Here is a 19,263-nt window from a genome sequence, read left to right on the forward strand (position 1 = left end):
GGGCGCCTTTTGTTCCACGTCTCTTCTGCCGCCTCTTGCTGAGGCATAAGCAAATATTTGAATATAATCTCCCGGAGGGATAGAATCAATACGCTTCCGTTGTTATCCAAACCTATTTTTACTCCTGCGATAAGTAGGGCGAGGAGAGGAGAGGAGAGGAAGGCCAGGTTTAAAATAGGAGTAAAGATGAGTCCCTGTAATGGTTTATATATGTGCATAAGCACATAATATGTATGTATGCATGTATATGTGTGTGTGTGTGTACATACACATACACACACACACACACACACACACACACACACATATATATATATATATATATATATACACATACACACACACACATAGTGGTGCCTTGCTTGGCGATCGCTCCGTTGAGCGATGAAATCGCTTAGCAATGGGGTTTTGGCCATCGCCAGAGCAATCACTTAGCGATGGCCCCTATGGGGAAAAATCGCTTTGCGATGATTGCGAGGAAGCACAGCTTTTTGCACAGCTGATCAGCGGTTCCAAAATGGCCACCTGCTGTTTTGCCTCGCTTTAGAGGCACCGAAAATGGCCGCCCCTATGGAGGATCTTTGCATAAGGTCAGTTTTTAAGCCCATAGGAACGCATTAAACGCGTTTTAATGCATTTCTATGGGCTTTTTAAAATCGCTTAGCGATTAAATCACTTAGCAACATTTTTCCTGGAACGGATAAATGTCGCTAAGCGAGGCACCAGTGTGTGTGTGTGTATTTGTTTATTCGATTTATATCCCGCCCATCTGGTGTATTCTACCACTCTGGGCAGCTTACAACAGACACACACACACACACACACAGAGGTTCTAACCTTTCCTAGAATTTGCAGTGCGGAAAAAGCACAAATTAAATTATATATGCATTTATATGTGTGTACAGTGGTACCTCGCTTAGCGATGTTAATCGGTGCAGGAAAAATCACCGCTAACTGAAAACATCGCTAAGCGATTTTTAAAAGCCCATAGGAATGCATTGAAACCCCTTCAATGCGTTCCTATGGGCAAAAAACTTACCTTTAAGCGAAAATCCTCCATACGGCGGCCATTTTCGCTGCCCAGTATGGGAGGAATCCATCCCAAAACACAGCGGGCGGCCATATTTTTTACCCGGCGGCCATTTTGGAACCGCCGATCAGCTGTTGGGAAAAGATTGCTATGCGAAAATCGGTAAGCGAAACAGCTTACCGATCATTGCAAAGCGATATTTTCCCATCTAAATCATCGCAATGCGATTGCTTTTGCGATTGCAAAAACCAAATCGCTATGCGATTTCGTCGTTAACCAGGGCGCTCATTAAGCGAGGCACCACTGTATATGCATTTAAGCACACTCACATACTTGCATAGTTGAATTCTTGGGAAAGTTGTCCTTGAAGGCTGTAAACTTCCTCACCACCCATTTCTTTTTAATAGCTCTGTTTAGGAACAACCCTAAGCAGCCACCGAAGAGATGCATTTCAAGGAAAAACCTGAAACCTCTGCTCTTGCATTTGGAGTAGTCAAACCTTGGCCTTCCTCGGTACCAAAGAGTCAGGTCGGAGATGATGGGATGAAGGGGGCCCCCCCCCTTCTCTTATTTATTTGATGCTTTTTTATTCCACCATTCTCCATCAAAAGATGGGAGGCGGCTTATATTGTGAAGAAAGATAGCTGAAAACAATGCATTATTCACACATTGAAACAGAATTAAATCAACATTGTGTTAAAAAGGTTAAATAAAAGTATTGTTAATTAAAAGCAACAAAATGCTAACCGATCCTGAATTTAAATCCCCCCCTCAATCAGCCAGCCTGTCATTCGGGGAAATCTTGGCCTGCCGGCGGAAGGAGCACCAAGAAGGGGCCACGCTGGCCCCTCCAGTGGCAGGAAGTTCCAGAGTCTAATGGAGCCTCCACAGAGAAGCCAGTCCTCCCTGGACCCTCTTCACACCGGTGTGGGCTCTTGCCAGAGACCTCCCCAAAGAGGGTCCCAGTTTGAGGGCTCAGATCCCAGCTGGACCGGTTTGAAAAGGCTCACGTTGTGGGGTAGCCGTTTGCTTGGCCCCTCTGAGCGAACCGCGCCGGGCCCGCCTGGGTGAACGCAGGCCAACGAATGCCGCTTCCTCGCGTGGAGAGGAAGCCGGAGAGGGCCTATTAATAATCATTAATAATAATCCTTGACGGTGTGCCCTCCAGTCAGTTCTTATGGATAGCGACCCTTTTCAGGGTCTTCCCGGGAGAGAGTCCTCCGAAGTGGTTTCCCTTCTTCTGGGATGGGCAGCTTTTACCCAAGGCCAACCAGGCTGGCTCTCCCCCCCCCCCCCCGAGAGAGCGCGCAGTGGGAAAGGCCAGGGGCATGTTGAGCAGGCAAAGGCCTCGATAAAGGGGGGGGACTCCTTCTGGCCCCGCCGGCTTGTCTCTGACGGCTCACCCCAAAGGGAACTCCTCCATCTCTCAGGCTGCAAGTCCGTCTGTTGTGGACGATGGGCTATCCAGTCGCCCACGACCCCCCCCCAAGGAGCTGTCTCCGAAAGGTCCCGTCCTCCGCAGCCCTGCTCAGCTCTTGCAAACTCGAAAGTCGTGGCTTCCTTTAGGTATTCGGTTCATCTCGTGTTGGGTCTTCCTCTTTCCTGTGGCCTTCATTTTTTCCCGACATGATGGTCTTTCCCAGGGAATCCTGCCTTCTCATGAGGTGACCAAAGGAGGACAGCCTCCGGTTTCAACCTTCTTTATCTCCAGAGAGAGTTCAGGCTTACTTGGACCTAGGACCTTTAATCTGTATTTATTTCTTACATTTTTAACTTTGCCTTTCCCCCCGGTCATTTTGAGGAGTTGTCCCCTCTAAAAGAGGGGAGAGACCAACCCCCGTGGGATGGATCAAGCTGAGAGGGGCTTACGAAGGGAGGGCCGGGACCAACCGGGGCCTCCTCTAAGTCGTAGCCTGGATCTCTCACCACTGTACCACGCTGCCTCTACCCAAGTCTTCGTGCTTGTGGGGCAGCCACGGCTTGACCCACTAGGAGGGCGAAAGGGTGGAGGGCAGCTTTTTCTTCCCTTTTGGGCCCACGCCGGGGCTGTCGAGGGATTCAGGATCGACCCAAGCCTCACCACCCTCTCGGCACCCTTTCGCCGCACCCCTCTGGGCACAACCTTTGCCCTGAGCTTGGGTCAAATCTGGCAAAGTCTGACATTGCAGGGAGCAAAACGGGAGGAGTCTTCCTCTGTGGCCAGTCTCGGGGAGCACCCAGGAGCCCTCTTTCAGATGGCTCTTGACTCGTAATGCTTCGTTTCTTATCCTCCATGCCAGCGAGCCATCTGCGTCGTATTAATGACCGTGAGCCACAAGGGATGTTGGGGGGGGGGCTGTATCGCTTGGTTCCTCTCGAGGAGTCCGCAGGGCCACGGCCTGATCCCAGCTTTTGCTGTTCTTGGGAATCCATCAGTTCTCGTTGTTAGTTAGGAACATGGAACCTTCATGTCCAGGGACAGTCTACCCCCAAAGTCCCCTTGCGAGGAGCAGGGGTGAAGGGAGACGTCTGTCAGGTGGACATTCTGCCTGCGGGCATCCCGTTTGGGGTGAGATCTGGAGCCGTTGGTTCCCAAGTTCCTCTGGCTGCTTCCTCCGCCACGCCATCCCACCCCACCCCGTTGAGTTTACCCGTCTCACTTTTCCTCTTGTTTTGGCTCCAGCTGGTTTCGGAAGAAACACGCCCAAACCGATCCCCCGGTCCCGATCCCGCCGAGCCCAGAGACGAAGGACAGGTGGAGGAGCATGACAGTGGTGCCTTACCTCGAGGACCTGCACGGCTACAGCGAGGAAGAGGATGAGGACTTGAAGGATGATTACCTGGAGGACGAGGTCATATATACTCAGGACTTCACAGTGCCAGGTACGGGGCGGGGGTGGGTGGGCAAGAGGGTGTCCCGAGAGGAGCAGGCAGGGCCACGGGGCGCGCAAGGCTGAACGGTCAGCGGGTTGGCCCTCTGGCTTCTGCCCATCCGGAGGCAGACAGCCGTATGCCCATCATCCCCAGCCGGCTGGGGATGGTGGGAGATGGTCACATCCATAAGCACAATAAACCCCTGGTGGAACCTATTATGGGTTGAATCAGGGCCCTCTTTTTTTCCTCTCCCCTCCCTCAAAACTGGGTCTCTTAAGGGGTCCCACGAAAAGATTAAAATCAGGGCAGGAAAAATACTGAAGAAAATTAAAATGTTAGAACACGGTCAAATGAAGAATAAAGCGGAAACATTCTTAGCCTGTTTGTAGTTTCCAGAGTTTTTTTGAGTGGGTCGGTTTCTTCCCTGCCCACAAATGTGGTCCGTGTGGAAATTTTAAAGTAGGGGACCCATCGTTTGCAGAAAGCAAAATGACTGTCTGTCGTTCAGTCTTTCTTTTCTTTATTCGTATCATAGCATTGCATAAAGGGTGAATTAAAAGCAAATTAAGATGTCACAATAATTAGACTTTTTGACCAGATGTGGGCTGCTTCCATGATGCTCTCTCAGCCGTTTGCTTGATCTTCCGCTCTACCCCGTGGCCTGAACTGCCAAAGCTGCTTTTGGGGGGTGAGAGGGAGTCAGCCGTGCAGAGCGTGCTTGCACAGATCCGTGACAACTGCTTGCCACGTCTTTCAGGGATCTACTCACAGGGTGGTTTGGGTTGAAGCAGATGTGTTGGGAGCCCAGTGGGATCGGCCTGTCATCTGGGTTAGCCACATGGAGAAGTTCCCTTTTTTCGGCCTGAGTGAATTGTTACGCTGAGTCAGAAGCCAAGAACCTCCATTTTGGACTTGACTGCCCATCAGTCCAATTCACCGAGACCAGTACATATTAAAAGCTTGTGCCAGTTATCACCCCAAAATGTCTGGAAAGTTGAAAATTCCTGGTCCTGTTCTAGGCTTTCTGCAGGATAATAAGCTACCTTTTGGACCCCTAGCACAGTGTCGTGGATGGTGCAATGGACTCAAGACTCAAAGAGACCAGGGTTCGAATCCCCACTCAGCTAGCCCTGGCAAATCTTGCAAAGGTGGAACTGGCAAAACCATTCTTCAAGCATCTCCCCTTGAAAACCATATTAGGGTCTCTATAAATCCATTCTGACCCAAAAGCCTGTAACACATATTAATTGGCTGATTACCTCTCTCACTGGCTGTGGGGCACGGGGGGGGGGGCTCACAGAACAAGAAATCCTAGTTCTAAGCTTTCAAGTCAGAGAACAAACAGCTCAGAAAGAGATCTGTTTACAGTGTGTTACCAGAGTCATTAAAATTTTCCTAACTACGTATTTAGAACTCATGATCTAGTAATTGTTGAACAACCAAACGGTCAGTTTTATAGTTTCTCATTGCATTGAGTACATTAATTCATTACCCTCGTTTCCAGCCATTCTAAGCCATGCATTAAAGCTTGCCCGCTTAATCAGCCGAGGAGTTAACAATTTCGAGAACACACTTAACAGTTTCTTCATGTACAAGAATTCCACAATGAATTCCAAACCCTTGACATGCAGATTTCCCTGGTGGCGTCCCGTGAATGTCTTGGCATTCACACTCTCAAGCTGTGTGTGCCCTTGGGGGGGGCCCTCTTGTGCCTGGGTGGACCTGATCCGCCTGTACTTTCTCCCCTGGGAGGTAAGGAGGGACCTCTTAGCAGGAGTTTCTGACCTAAATCAACATAATTGGGTGCCGTCAAATCAATTCATGGGGTTCTCTGGTAGAGGGGATGCTCAGACATGGTTTCCCCTTCCTTTCTACTGGGGACTCCCCATGAAAACCCAAGGCTACCCAGGCTTGCTGTTCTCCCGGGAGGCCCAGTGGGGGATTAGAACTCACAACCTCCGGCTCTGTTGCCAGGAACCTGAATCGCTGAGCTATTCAGCCTTCTGACCCCGGGGGCCTTCCTTTTAAAAAAGGCAGGTTTGGGGTGGACCATTAGTAGAGATGTCGTGATGGCTCTCAAGCGGCCGCGGCCCCTGGAAAAGGCATCTTTTGGGGAAGGCAGAAGCAGAAAGGGCTCCAGCTCTGGATTTTGTGGCCTCTGCCTGCTCTCCTTTCTGCTCTCCTTCCCAAGGCTATTTTGAAGGCCAGCTTTTCCAAAGCCGTTCATGAAGGACTGAGCCTGTTGACTCACGCTTCTCCCCTGAAGGTTATTTTATTTTTTCCATCTCGCTCCGTCCCCCCTTTGCTATCTGACAGCAGCCTGAGTGTCTTTTACGTTGCAGGCGGTAGGCGGGTAGGTTTGGGGGGGGGAGCGTGCCTGCGCACCCAGGGATCTGGCGCGGGAGGAGAGAGGGGAAGGGTTCTGGCTGAACACCAAAAGAGCAGATGGCTGGAGGGTTTTCAGTGTCACTTCAATGTGCACTGGGGGGGGGGGGGGGAGAGAGCAAGAGACCAAGCGTGTGGAAAGGATGGGAAGAGAGAAGCTATGCCGGACTTTCCCTCTAGCCCTGCTTCTCTCTCTCTCTCTCTCTCTCTCTCTCTCTGAGCCTTTTCTTTGGGTCCTCTTGAATCCTTGACGTTTTTAAAATGTTGCCCATTTCTAAGGCTGTCGCGGCCTCTCCTGGCCGTGCTTCAAAAACAGAGCCCCAGTCTCTCCCCTGGAAGTTCCAAATCCGTGGCAGTTAAAACTAAACCCGGTGGATCTCTGTGTCGTCATCGCTCTCCCTCCTCCTGTTCGCAGTTCTTTTCCCCGGCACATCCTGTACCCAGGTCGGTGATGAGAAGTCGCTGGTTTTGCTGCCTGGCGTGACACCAGTGTCTGCTCATGGCAGGGGAGGTGAAGGGAGCGCTACCCGAGGCAAGACGCCCGCCCACCCTCCGTCACTCAGAAATCTTTTTTGGGCGCCCCTTTCGGTGGCTGGGATTTCACTCGATCCCCCGCGGCCTCTCAGTGGAAACGAGAAACAGGAGTGCCGAATCCTACGGCGTGGGGGAGAGCTGGGTGTTTGCCCCACGGCGCTCCCTTCCTGGGACCCCCAAAGGTCTCCCGTAGGTTCCCTCCCGCCTGTGGCTTCTCTGCCATCTGACAGGAACCAGGAAGGTTTAAAGGGACGGATGTCCTCCCAACCATCCCGTGTTTGGACGGGACGGCCCTTGGGGATCCCTTCCGCGTTAGCCGTTCTAGGATGATCTGTACTCTCCCTGGACGGTGACATCTTGTTTGATATTTTATCAAGTCCACCTTCTGGCTGTCCTCCCCTCGTTTCTGTAGCTGTAAAGCAGCCCTTCTCAATGGGGGCCATACGTCCCCCTTGGGCGGCAGCCAGGGATATATAAAGGGCGGGGGGGCGCAGACAGGAACCAGTTCTCCCCACACCGGCTTGTAAGGTTCATTATGTGGCTCCTACAATCCTGACTCTCCCCCCCCCCCCCCAGTTTCTTTCCTGTTGTGTTCATGGCCAAAATAAGGTTGAGAAGGGCTATGGAAAACACCCAGAAGGCTCGGGGATCCCTGCTTCGTTTGCCCAAGGCCACCAGAAGGAACCAGGCGCGTGGCCCCACCAGCCCCTCCCTCCCTCCCCCCCCCACAGGGTCTCCCTGGGTGATCTTGCCTGGCCTCTTCTCCTGGGGGGGGGTGGGGAGGCTCCACAAGCACCTTGCTCCAAAAAAAGAGAGCTTTTTTGAGCTTTTTTTAACGGGGGGGGGAATAACCCTATAAAGGTGAAAAAAGGACCAAAAGGACTGCTCTGCCAGCATCCTTTGAGGGCTTGTTGAGATGATGTGTCTCTTGAGACAGAGAAATGACGAAAAAGAGGGAAGGAGAGACACACCTCGATGGGCTTTATTAGGGTCAGACCACGGTGGTTTGTTTTGTCAGTGTTTAATTGTGTTTGGTTTTTTAAGCTTTGCTGAGTCTCATGGTGGTTTAGGTCTGGTCATGGAGCCCAAGGTTGGGGGTTCGAATCCCCCACGGTGTGCCTCCCGGGGGGGGGGAGAAGAGCCAGCCTGGGGTGGCCTTGAGCCAAAGCAGCAACCGTCCCAGAAGAAGGGAAAGGGGGAACCCCGTCGGAGGACTCGCTCTGCCTAGAAAACCCCAAAAAGGGTCGCCATCCGTCAGAAGTGGTGTCCTGCAATGTCTCCGTTTCGTGTTCTGTTTTTCAGTTTCCACTTTTGTAGGGGGGCCTCTTTGCGAAGCTTCAGGGACACACACACACACACACACACGCTCTGTTTGGGTCCAACCCCGTCCTCTTCCCTTGGAGGCGAAAGAGGCCTCGGGCAGCCTGGCCCTGGAGGGGGGTGGCCCCCCCCAGCCGCCTCCTGCGTCTTTTGGGTCCGGGCCCCTTCCCGAGCCCCCCGCCCCCTGTGGGACTTAATGGCCAGCCTGCTGCATCTCGCCCCCCCCTTTTTTCCTTTCGCTTCCCCGCTAACGGCTCCCCCGTTGCCTTTTCCCAGGCGAAGGCCAGGCAGGGCTTAGCGAGGCGGAGAGCGCAGTGGACGACGGCGTGCTTGCGTTCCTGTTCGGCGAGGAAGGAAGGAGGAGCGTGGAGCTTAGCTTAGATGGAGGAGGACAGAGAGACCAGGAAGACGAAGAGGAAGAGTGCGAGCTCGTGGCTCTTTCTGCGTCGAGCTGCTGCTGAATGCTGCACAGGGGCCCCCATGGCCCCGCAAGGGGAGGGAGACAAAGGTCTAATGGGGGTCATCCCTCCCCAGCTGCTTTGTTTTCTCACTGTTAAAATAGGTCCCCCCACGGAGCATCTGCTCGGTGTGGTAAGGTGGCGAAGTTAGGCTAGGAAACTGGGGGCCCTCTGGGGGCCCGTCCTCCCCTCTGACCATTGGCCAGGCGGGCGAGGGGACCGGAGCTGATGGGGAGCATAGGCCAAGGGCCGCCCTCCAGGGGTCACCCACCCCAAGGCCCCGTCCAGCTTGGGTGGCTTCCTTCACAAAGGGCGAACCAGGCGCCTGGCTCTGGCGCTCTCCGCAGGGCTTGACTCTCTTCTGCAGATCCTCTCCCGATTACGGGAAGCTTTCTTCTCCTCCCGGCCATGTTGTGCAGAGAGAGAGAGAGAGAGAGATCAGGAAGGAGGCCCCCACCTGCCAGGGGTGTGTGTGTGCATTATTTCCTCCCAGTTTCATGGCTGCCTGTTCCGAAATGAGCTCACACACCCATCAGAATACCCCACGGCTGCCAGAAGGCGGGACAGGCGAGCGGGCACTGGCCGGGTCCTTGATGGGAGCCTGTGGGCTTGGCGCCTGCCCCTCTTCTGCTCCGGGCTTCTCCAGGATTCAGAGGTTGCCCTGCCTCGTGGTGTGGCACCAGGCTGTTTCAGTGGTGCTTTCGAAAACGTGCCACAGCCTTGTGTGTGTGTAGGGGGTGGGATTCGTCTCTGTGTGTGTGTTTCTGTGTTTAGGCAGAAGAACATCATCTCCTCTGTGGGCTCCCGACAGATTATCGCCACCGCTGTGCTTAATCGTTGCTATTAGCCCCGGCTGATGCAAGCAGCCGCCCATTGGGCCCCGTCAAGAGCTGTCAGTGTGGGCTTGAGAAGCAATTACAGGAAGGGCCACTCTCCGCGTGCCTGCTCCGCCATCTCTCCTGGGCCCTGCGAGTGCTCCTAGTGCCGCCGCCCACACCCCACCGTGCACATCCCCAGGCGGTGCCCCCTGTTCTCCTCCCATTCACCGTTGGAGAGGAACCGTTTGAGTGTTAGGTTTGAGTTGAAGAGCAAAATAAAATCTTTTTTCCCCTTCTCTTTTGGCAATCAACCCGCCTTTTTATTTTAGAGGCATCGCTGTTGAGCTGATGACTTGAGCCGGTCCTCTCCTGAGCGAGCCCAGAAAGAGCCGCCCGCCCGCAGAGTTTTGCATTAAGCAACGGTGGCGTCTCCGCTCCCCTCCTGCCCAAAGGCTCGGCTGAGAGGGGCTCTGGGTCAGCCCTCCCGGCCTGAAAAGTTTTGCTCTGCAGTCAGAAGACAGCTTTGCAAATTCGGGCCACCCTGGCATTCCCAGGAGGCTGGCTTGGGGTCCCTTCAGGAATGGGGGTGTGTGTGTCTCCCCTGATCTAACACAACAGGCAACTCCGGCAGCTGCAGCTCCTTGCAGGTCAAAGGAGGGAGGGGGTGCAGGGGATGCCCCCGTCCTTACAGCCAGAAGAGGTTCCGGGCCCCAGGCACCTCCAGGGGACTCGGCCGGTTCTTTGAAGGCAAGCCATGCCCGGCTGCCCCAAGCCCGTTCTGGGCCCCGAAGTGGTCTTTCCTCCAAGCCAGCAGTGGCCTTCCAGTTTTTAAGCCAGGGGCAGCTTGTAAACCTGCCCAAATGGGAAGGACCGACCACGGGCTCTCAGGGGGCTGCCGGCGCTCAGCACGGATGGATGGACGGGGCAAGGTTTGGAAGAGATTGATGAAAACACTTAGGTGGAAGCAAGGAAGCCCCCGGGAAAAGCTGATTCAGGCTTGGGGGGGCTCATCAACCCTTTGTAGGGGCTGCCCCCCATGTGCTCCAGAACTGTGGCCACTATTGTGGCCTGGGAAGCTGCCGGAGGGTTCCCAGGGACCAGCCGGACGAGGAAGGAGGTCGGCAGAAGCCAGGAAGCGGGCTTTAAGGCAAATGGCCTCACCGGAAGAGCGGCCGCTGAGCGTGGGGCCCCGAGCCAGGCTGCAAGCGAGCCGTTCCTTCCTCAGTTTCACCAAGGGGCCTGCAGTCAGTCGACGCTTCGGTTGTCCCCATCGGTACGTCTAATGAGAGCTGTCGGGACTCACCTACGGAGAGGAAGGGAAATTGAATTCAGAGCAGAGCATCCGGCTGGCCTGTTGCTTCAATGGGGCTCCCGTTTCTGCAGCCGGTGCAAAATTTTACTCCGCAGGTTGCTGATGCTCCTGGCGACCTTGCTTTTTGCCTTCCCGACTTTTCCTGTGGCTTCTCCTGTCTCTTTTTAACCCTCCCTTACATCACAAAATCTGTTGAAGAGGGGAGAGCCTTTGGGTCAGGATGGATTTGTTTGAAATCCCGATTTGAATTATAAAAATTCGGAACTTGACCATTGAGATCTGTGAAAACATCTTTTTTTTTTTAATCATGATATAAGTCAATTTGATTGTTATCAAATTGTGGGTTTTTGTTTCCCCCACCCCTTTGGTTGATAGAATTTGGCCCGCTTTGCGTGTGCCACCGAGGCCACAAGCCAGCCCCAGCAAGAGAGTCCAGCCGCCATTTCGCCTTGTAAATGGGTTCGGTGAAAAGCCGAGCGGGTTTTCTCGCTCGTTCTGTGCTCCCTCTTCTGTTTTCCGAAGGAGCCTGTGTACCAGGCGGGAATCCCCAAAGGGCGCCGGATTGCCCAGCCGGCCGGGAAATCAGGTAGCTGGGCTGGCAATGGCGATGGCCTTTGCCCACAGGAGAGTGGTCGTCGGCCATGTTTGCCAAGATGTTTTTTTCCTCCCATGTGTGGGTTTTGGGGTTGTGTGTCGTGCCCATTGTGTTAGGGGTTAATCCAGCGTGCCGTGGCTGAACCACTCGTTAACCAAACTAGAGTATAGCTTGGAACTGGTGGGCAACTCGGTTTGCGTCTCTGCTTGCAGGGCCCAGAGGTTGGGAGTTCAATTCCTGCATGGGGCCTCCTTGACAGGCTGGACTAGATAGTCCTTAGGGGTCCCTTCCAGGTCTGCCTTTCCAAGAAGACTCTTATTACTTATTAATGGGATGATTGATCATTCATCTCTGTCTCTCTCTCTGCCACCAGAAGGACTGTCAGATCGAAGCAGCAAGAAGCAGGCAACGCCTGGCCTTGCTGGCCTTGCGCTCTTTTAAAGTCTAAAGGAGAGGAGGGAAAGCACTAAAAGAAAAAAAGAAGCAGGGAGGGAAGAGGAAGAACACAGGGAACACCAGACGCGGGTTCTGGGTGCTCCAAGGCTCCTCCTCCACCAGGCGGCCGGCCGGCTTTTCAAGAGCGGGGTGCCCGCGGCCCTGGTTCCCTCTTCTGCCAAGTCATTTGCATAAATTTTGGGGACTGGGGGCAGGGAATCCCAGCTGGGTGTGGCCCCTTTGCTCCTGGCAGGGTGGGAGGGTTTTTTTCCTGTCTTGCCTTAAAGTACATTTGTGTTCCTTTAAGGGATTTTGAGGGGGGAGGCGGTGCACCCTAAGTTGCACCCCGGTCTGCCAGCCGGGCCTCCCCTGCTCAGATCTGGGGACTGTGACCGGGTGTCCAGTGGCATGGTGGTGGTGGGGTGTTTCTCGTGGGCGGCAGGCACGCGGACCCCTGTTTTGAACCCAGCTCAGCACGGAACATTCTGGAAAGGGTTCGAGAACGCCCGGCTCCAGAGCCTTCGGTGACCCATCCGCTCTGCCGCGTGTGTGTGCGTGCCTGCAGAGGAGGAGAGGAGATGCATCCGCAGGGGAAGGGGGAGAACCCGCCAGCAAGAGCGCTGAATCACTCGGCATGGGGGCGAGCACCAGTGTTAACCGGGGGGGGGGGAGAGAGAGAGAGATGGAGAGAGAGAGGAGTCATGAAGCCTCCTCCCATGGATCAGAGGGAGTCAGAACTCGGAGGAGAAAGGGGCCTTCTATCCTCCACAAAACAGTTACATAAACATTGATGTCGCTTGGCCGAATCGGAGAGAAAGCCTGGCTTTTTATTCTCCTTCCTCGGGCATTAAAAGCTTTGCCAGAAGCAGAGGCTGGAAGGGGGGAAAGTGACTGAAGATGATGCTCGGGGTGTGTGTGTGTTTCTTTCCCCTTGCAGGTGAAGAGAAACCTGTGGCCTTGAGCACATCCATTATCCTTCCCCTCTCTTCAGCCTCCCCTTTTAAAAAAAGGTGCTCAGTCAGCAGCCAGGGCTTTAACCCTCTCCAAAATCATAATGCAATGTGGTTTTGATTGGGGGGGGGTGGATTTCAGATGTCACAGGAGGGTGCCGTTTCTTTAAGAGAGGTTCCTCATCGTTGTCTTAGAGATGCTTTGCTGGAAGGGACACCCAAAGATCATCCAGCCCAGCCCCTCTCAAGGAGGCTCCGTGGAGGGATTCAAACTCCCAACCTCTGGCTCCGCCGCCAAAGAGACCTCCACCCCCCCACCCATCAAGCAATCCAGCGTGTTCATAAGATAAGAGCAAGGTCTAAATGGAGTTAAACCCTATCTCTTTTCTTGATTGTTCCAGTTTAAATGGTCTTGGAGGAAGCAGAAGCCTTTGGGTTTTCTGGGTGGGTTGTTTTTTTCCTGCATGATGTCCCATTTTTATTTTATGCATGTGATGCCTCCCTGTCTCACGCCTATTAGAGAGGTTGGGCGCGCGGTGATTTATGCGGGTCTTCTCCCTCTTGGTTTGATTTTCACAACACACACACACACCATGGAAAAGGAAAGATTTGAGTTACCCAATAAGCTTTTCTCCGGTTGTTGGGGGGCATCGGGGGGGGCCCTGCCCCTAGGCCCGTCTGCAATTTATGCCCATCAATGGAGGTGGGAGACCTTCCTCGTTTCCTCCTCTCCGTTCCAGGATGGAGGTGGGGGGTTGGAGGAAAGTGCCCGGCTCCTTCTGGACTCGGTGACCGGAGGGGGGGGGCGCCATTGTACTGATCTGCCTCTCGTCGTGCCTGTTTGCACGGCCCGCTCCCGACACGCTTGCTTTTTGCCCTCCCCGTGGGCCAAGAATGTGGTCCGTATGTGGTCCGGAAAGGGCAAGTGGCTTGCAGTGCAAGGATTAGGAGGGAAGCTGGCTGAAAACCTTCAGAATCTGTCACAACACCAGCCACCCTCTTGCTCTCGCTGAAAATATTCTGTATGTGGTGGTGGTGGTGGTTTGTTGTTGTTGTTGTTGTTTTGTTGTTGTTTGGCTCAGAAGCCTCCAGAGAAATTCTGGGGTTTTTCTTCGCTAAAGAAGCGCAGGTCCTGAGCGATGGCCGGGGCTCGGCCCGGAGGCCTCCCTCCTTGCCCAGGCCTTTCTCGGCACGTGGACAGAGGCTCTGCTTGCTCTCGATGTCAGAGCTTTCTCTTCTTGGAGCAGAGAAATGGGTCGTGGTGCAACCTTGCTGTGTCACGTTGGGTTGATTTTTCCAAAATAATCACGCACGATAGCCCCTTGAGTGGTGGTGATTTTGGACACCTTGATTTTTTTGGGGGGGGGAGTTTTCCTGGCACAGCCAGCCCACGCTCCCCCCTTCCCCGGGGAGGGCGGCCGATGACGCCAGGCCGCAAGCTGGGGGATTGGCGTGACGTTCGGCTCCCGAGCAGGTGAGCCGTGGCACCCGTCCTCCGGCAGCCAGAGATGAGGCATCCTTGCGCGCTCGCGCGTCCGTCCTTCCCTCGCTCTGCCGTTGGGCCGCTGAGTCATCCGGGCTTGAAAAGCCCCGACATGTCGTGTTCTCTGTGTGCAAAAATTACCTGGGCAGGATCCAGTGGGAGGGAGGGCGTTCGGGAAGGGCACCATCCGCTAAGCATGCCTTTTGCCAAATGCTCCAAGGTGTGTGTATGTGTTTTTTTCTCTGTGTGTGTGTGTGTTTCCTCTCCCCCCCCTTTTTTTTTTTGCTCTGCTGAGCTGAGCAGCTGCTGTTCAAGCCTTTTCAGAGAAAAGCTTGCTTTTGCAAATCGTCAAATCCTCCCGCGTCTCGCCAGAGGCAAACCTCTCTGGAAATCAAGAAAGAAAAGCACTTCAGTTTTTATTTTTCATGGTTCCTTTTTCGGGGTGGGGGTGGTGGAGAGCTTAGGGTTGGATCCTCTCCCAGAAAAATCAGGGTCCTCACTCAAGAGAGGTGGGGGTGGGGGAGAGGACAAAGGAAAAGGGACGGCCGTCCAGAATGGCATGTTTTGCATCAGAGCTCCTGAGTCGATGGAGGGGGGGGGGTCCCTCCTCTGTGTCCAAGGGTTTCCTCGTGGCATGGTTTTCTCGGCTCCCGGTTGCCCCCGGGGGGGGGTAAGCTGGAAGCCTCCCGAAGGCCCGACCCAGGGAATGACGTGGTCTGGCTGGTCCTTGCCCCCCCCCCCGCTCCTGGCCTGCCCTACCTGGCAGGGCCATTGTGATGGGGATAAGGTTGGAAGGACAGCCGTGCACCCTGCTTTGAGCCATCAGGGTTAAAAGGGAAGGGGGTTTCCTATCTCACAGACGGATCGATAAAAAGGGCTGGGGTTTGTTTTTTTAAACACCCAATGGATTTCTATCCTGATTTTTAAACGTTAAAACAGCCATGTTTAAAATTTGGAATCATCAAAAGAAAATAGGTAGCTGGCTTTTCGGCCGTTGGATTTAAGTTGGGGCCACCTGGCTTTGATCCCTGGGCCTTCTGCACATGCTTGGGGGCACTGTTGTTGTTGCTGTTGTTGTTACGTCTTCTGTTCCCCGTTCCCCCCTCTCTGCCCCTTTTTTTTTCCTTTGGCTCTCCAGGGCAGGTGCCGGATGACGAGGCCCGGCAGAACGGGCAGAGCCACGGCCGAGGGCTGCCCAAGCCGGTCTGCATGAACGGGACGGAGCTGGGGCAGCTGAGCGGCAAGACGAGAGTCGAGCGGCGGGCCAGCGCCTCATCCAACCCCTCCCGCAAGGCCTCCTCCGCCGGCAGCAAGATCCGGAAGCTCTCCACCTGCAAACAGCAGTGAGACGTGAGTCTCGGCCTGTCGGGGTTCAGATTTGGGGGGCGCCTGGAGGAAAAAGTAGGGAACACCCCCCCAACCCCCGTGAGTACAGGAGGGAACTGGGCACGGAGGGGGGAAAGAGCAGCCCTCCCAGCGTTCCTTTGGGTGCCTTTTAACTAATCTGAGATAGACTGCTCCTGGTCTTGGAAGCTCAGTCTCCCCCCCATCACCATGGACCACCCAAGGGACGACCTTCTTGGCTCAGATTGGAGCCCAGTAACCCTTTCCTGACCACAGTCAGTTCCCCAAACCCCTGAAAAGGCCCAGAGGGGCCAAGACATCTCTTCCCCCCCCCCAATCGCCCTTGAGGAAGCAGCTCCTATTAGGGAGCGTTTCCATGGCCTCACCGTAGCTCAGCCGACAGCCAGACCATCTCACAAAACCAATTAAAGAGAGTCTTCACTCCAGCTCTTGTTTCTTCTTCAGTTCCTTCTATTCGGGGGCGGGGGGGGGGGGGGGAGACTAAAATATTTTGCAATTTTTTGCATTTTTTTAAAATGGGGGCCTCTGGACAGTCAGGAGGGCACTACAGCAGTGCATTTGGGCAGGTGGGGGGCTAATCAAGGAATCATACAGCCCTTGGTGGGCATTTCTCCTCTTGAGGCCAAAGAGGAAAAGTCCCCCCCTTTTTTTTAAGTAGGGAACGTGTCCCAGCCAGGACCTTCCTGCCCACCCTGATCCTCGGGGCCCCCAGTCCTCTTTTTTTCAAGAAATCCTGAACGAAGTGTCCGATGTTTGCCGAGTTTAGCCACGGCGAGCATTTGGCCCAGCACAGATGGCTCTTGGGGTGGGCAACCTGGCCCCTGACCCTGGCTGATTTTCCAGGTGGGGCGGGTCCTTTCGGCCAAGAGGGGCCAGGCAGTGGAAACCCAGCGTCCTTTGGGCAACTGGCCATTGGCACTTTCGCTGGCTGGCGACTGCGTCTTGCTTTCCCGCTGCCCCACTCTGCCCTTTTCTCTGCCGGTGGCTTTTGCCGATCCCCCTTTCTCTTGGTTCCCTCTACCCACCCTCCTTCTCTCTCTCTCTCTCTCTCTCTCTCTCTCTCTCTCACACACACACACACACACACACACACACACACACACACACACACACACACACACACACACACACACACACAGAGAGAGAGAGAGAGAGAGAGAGAGAGAGAGAGAGAGAGAGAGAGAGAGAGAGAGAGAGAGAGAGCCTTCCTCTCTCTTGAACCCTTCCATCCACACCGCTCGGGGCGCCAGTTCCAGGCCTGCCTTCTCTCATGGGCTTTGCAAGAGATTTGGCCTGATAGGGAGGACAGAGAGGCCATCTAGTCTGACCCACCCTCTGGCACAAGGCCAGAAATCCTACGTTCGAGCTGGGGAGAAGCTTTTCTGCGTTGCTTCAGAGGTCACTTTAAGGAACTCTCCTGGTTCCTTTTTAGAAATGGAGGAAAAGAAATTTTACTTTTTTGAGTAACTTTGCAAATGGTGTCATGCCAGTTAAGGATGGCATGTGGCCTCCCCTCCCCCTTGCCTCTGCATTCAGAATAAATCTATGGCCGAGTGAAAAGTTGGAGAAAGAGGAGTTGGGTGGAGGAATAATAACTGCAAACCTTGTTTTAATTTGAGATCTGTTGGCTTAAATTAGCGCAAACTTTTTGTAGGGAAAATCACCCTAGCAGATTTAATTGTTTAACAGGGATGTGTTTGCCATCTTGTAGTTGAAGAAGAAGGTGGGATTTCTCTCCCCCCATTTTTTCTTCAATTAACATTAATTGGGGTTTTTCTCCGTCTTCTTGTCGTTCACAGCTGAAGCCCCGAATCGCCTGCAGTCCTGGGTGGGCCAAGCGGGTTCCTTGTCCTGTGTCTGTCTCTCCTCTTCCCACTCTGCCACCACCATCCTCATCCTCACACTTCCGTCAGGTAGCAAAGGACCCATAGAACAAGCTTGCAGTCCAAGGAGACAAGGAGGAAAACGAAACTTTTTGGAAAAGAGACCTACCCAAAGAGCGGGAGAGAGAATTAAAAAAAAAACAACCACCAAACACCCTCGATGCTGGCCAGCCCATATGCTCCTTCCACAGCCTTGAGCGGGTTCTTTTTTCCCAATGGGTGTCTTTTCCGGAACGGATCCCGGGTGCCTTTTCTCCACCAGGGATGCCAGGACTTTATGGGGTGGTGGAGGAAAGGGTCCGTTCCTGGGAGTTGGGGTGGGTGAGGTTTAAGGGGGTGCCCTCTCACCCTCCCGGGGGGGGGTGTCTTGGGATTTTTTGCAAGCCATTGAAACGCACTTTATGTAGTAGACTACTGTTATATAATATATATAAATATATTTTTCCTTTTTTTGGCCTCCCCTCCTTCCTCCCCCTTCCCCCCCCCCCCACTTTTGTTTTGTTATGGTTTTGGTTTTATATTCGCAGTATCTCCAGGAGCTCCTTTTACACATCATGATGTATTTGAAAATAAAAGACAAGAAAATGAGGGGGGGAGGAATGGCGAAAGAGGGGTTCAAGGAAAATTAAAAAGAGAAAAAACCACCAACCAGAAGAACCCCACACAAGTCAACGCGGTATTAAACCAACCGTTGCCAGTCTATAAAACAAAACAAAAAATGAAAGAAACAAACAATCTGCATGCTGTTGATAAGGGCTGGAGTAAAGGGAAACGAGTGCTTTTCTTTCCTTTCCTTTTTTTAAAAGAAAATAAAGTGAAAATGGAAAGATGGGGTTTCCAGCCTGTTTGTGGGAGTGAAACAAAGCAGGGGGTTCAGGATGGGAGGGGGGGGGTCCTTGGTCTCCCAGGCGGTTCTCGTTGCGGTGCCGGGTTTCGTTTTCCTGGGGTCGGCATCGATCGTTGCCCGGAAGCAACGCTCAAGGCCCATGAGGAGATTTTAAAAGGCCGAGAGATGATTATGATTTCTTTTTGCCTCAGGTGGCAGAGACTTGAAGGCGTTGCCAAGGTGTGGGGGGACGGGATTCGGGGGGGCCCAAAGCTCTGCTCGGTGGGAGGCGCTCTCCCGTCCCTTGTGCCGAAGGAAGAGTCAACAGCCGGTCCCCGTGGCTTTTTGGCCACCCACGGGAGGGAGCGCCATGTTCTTCCGTTCCTCAGGCAGTGCAGTGTCTTGAGCCGCCCTGATCCCACGGGAGTCCCAGTAGAGCTCATGTTCGGGGTTATTTTTCCGGCAGCTGCCCACCGATCTCGTCGTCGACTGTGTGGCGTGGGAAGGGGCCTCAGAGGACCCTTGCCCCTCTCCTGGCAAGACTGGGGATGATGGGTGCTGTCATCCTAAATGTCTGGTGGGAAAAGTTGGAGCATGGCAGGACCCTCTTAAGCACAGATTATGCTTGTTTTTACCCGAGTCATGACTGCTATACATTTCAGCCATCTTCCCAAGTCCGGAAAATTTCTGTGGGGGAAGAAAACGTCACCGTTTTCTATGTCCCATCTCCCTCCCCCCTGCAAACCTGGCCCTCTTCAGATGTGTTGGGACTACACCTCCCATGAGGCTTAGCCAGCAAGCTGGGGAGGATGGGAGTTGTGTTCCCCACCACCTGCAAGGGTCGCCCAGTCAGAGTGGGATGCTGATGTAGAGATTCCAGATATTTTATGAGCAGGGGAACGAGAAATGTCGGAGAGCCTGTGGCGCTCTTTTCCCAGTGGCAGGAGGAGCATGTTCTTGGGGTCATCGCTGTCCGGATGGCGCCAGGCCGTGACCCCTGCCCAGTCCACCTTGAC

At 53.9% G+C, this 19,263-nt stretch overlaps 1 protein-coding gene across 4 annotated transcripts in view; it reads left to right on the forward strand.

The window, feature by feature from the left end:
* The window catches only part of STK11 (serine/threonine kinase 11), a 66,648-nt gene extending 48,400 nt beyond the window's left edge, over positions 1–18,248 (forward strand). For 3 of the 4 annotated variants that reach the window (XM_020794241.3, XM_072978208.2, XM_078378891.1), the window contains 3 exons: positions 3,693–3,892; positions 15,312–15,523; positions 17,338–18,248. In XM_020794241.3, coding sequence (XP_020649900.3) covers positions 3,693–3,892; positions 15,312–15,520 — 409 coding nt within the window. In that variant the 3' untranslated portion in view covers positions 15,521–15,523; positions 17,338–18,248. Of the gene's footprint in view, positions 1–3,692; positions 3,893–8,398; positions 11,010–15,311; positions 15,524–17,337 lie in introns of those variants that run through there. The other variant, XM_072978209.2, reaches the window with a different exon arrangement.
* The last annotated feature ends 1,015 nt before the right edge of the window (positions 18,249–19,263 follow it).

The sequence above is a fragment of the Pogona vitticeps genome, chromosome 7, assembly GCF_051106095.1.
Source record: "Pogona vitticeps strain Pit_001003342236 chromosome 7, PviZW2.1, whole genome shotgun sequence".
In the NCBI taxonomy this organism is placed as follows: Eukaryota; Metazoa; Chordata; class Lepidosauria; order Squamata; family Agamidae; genus Pogona; species Pogona vitticeps.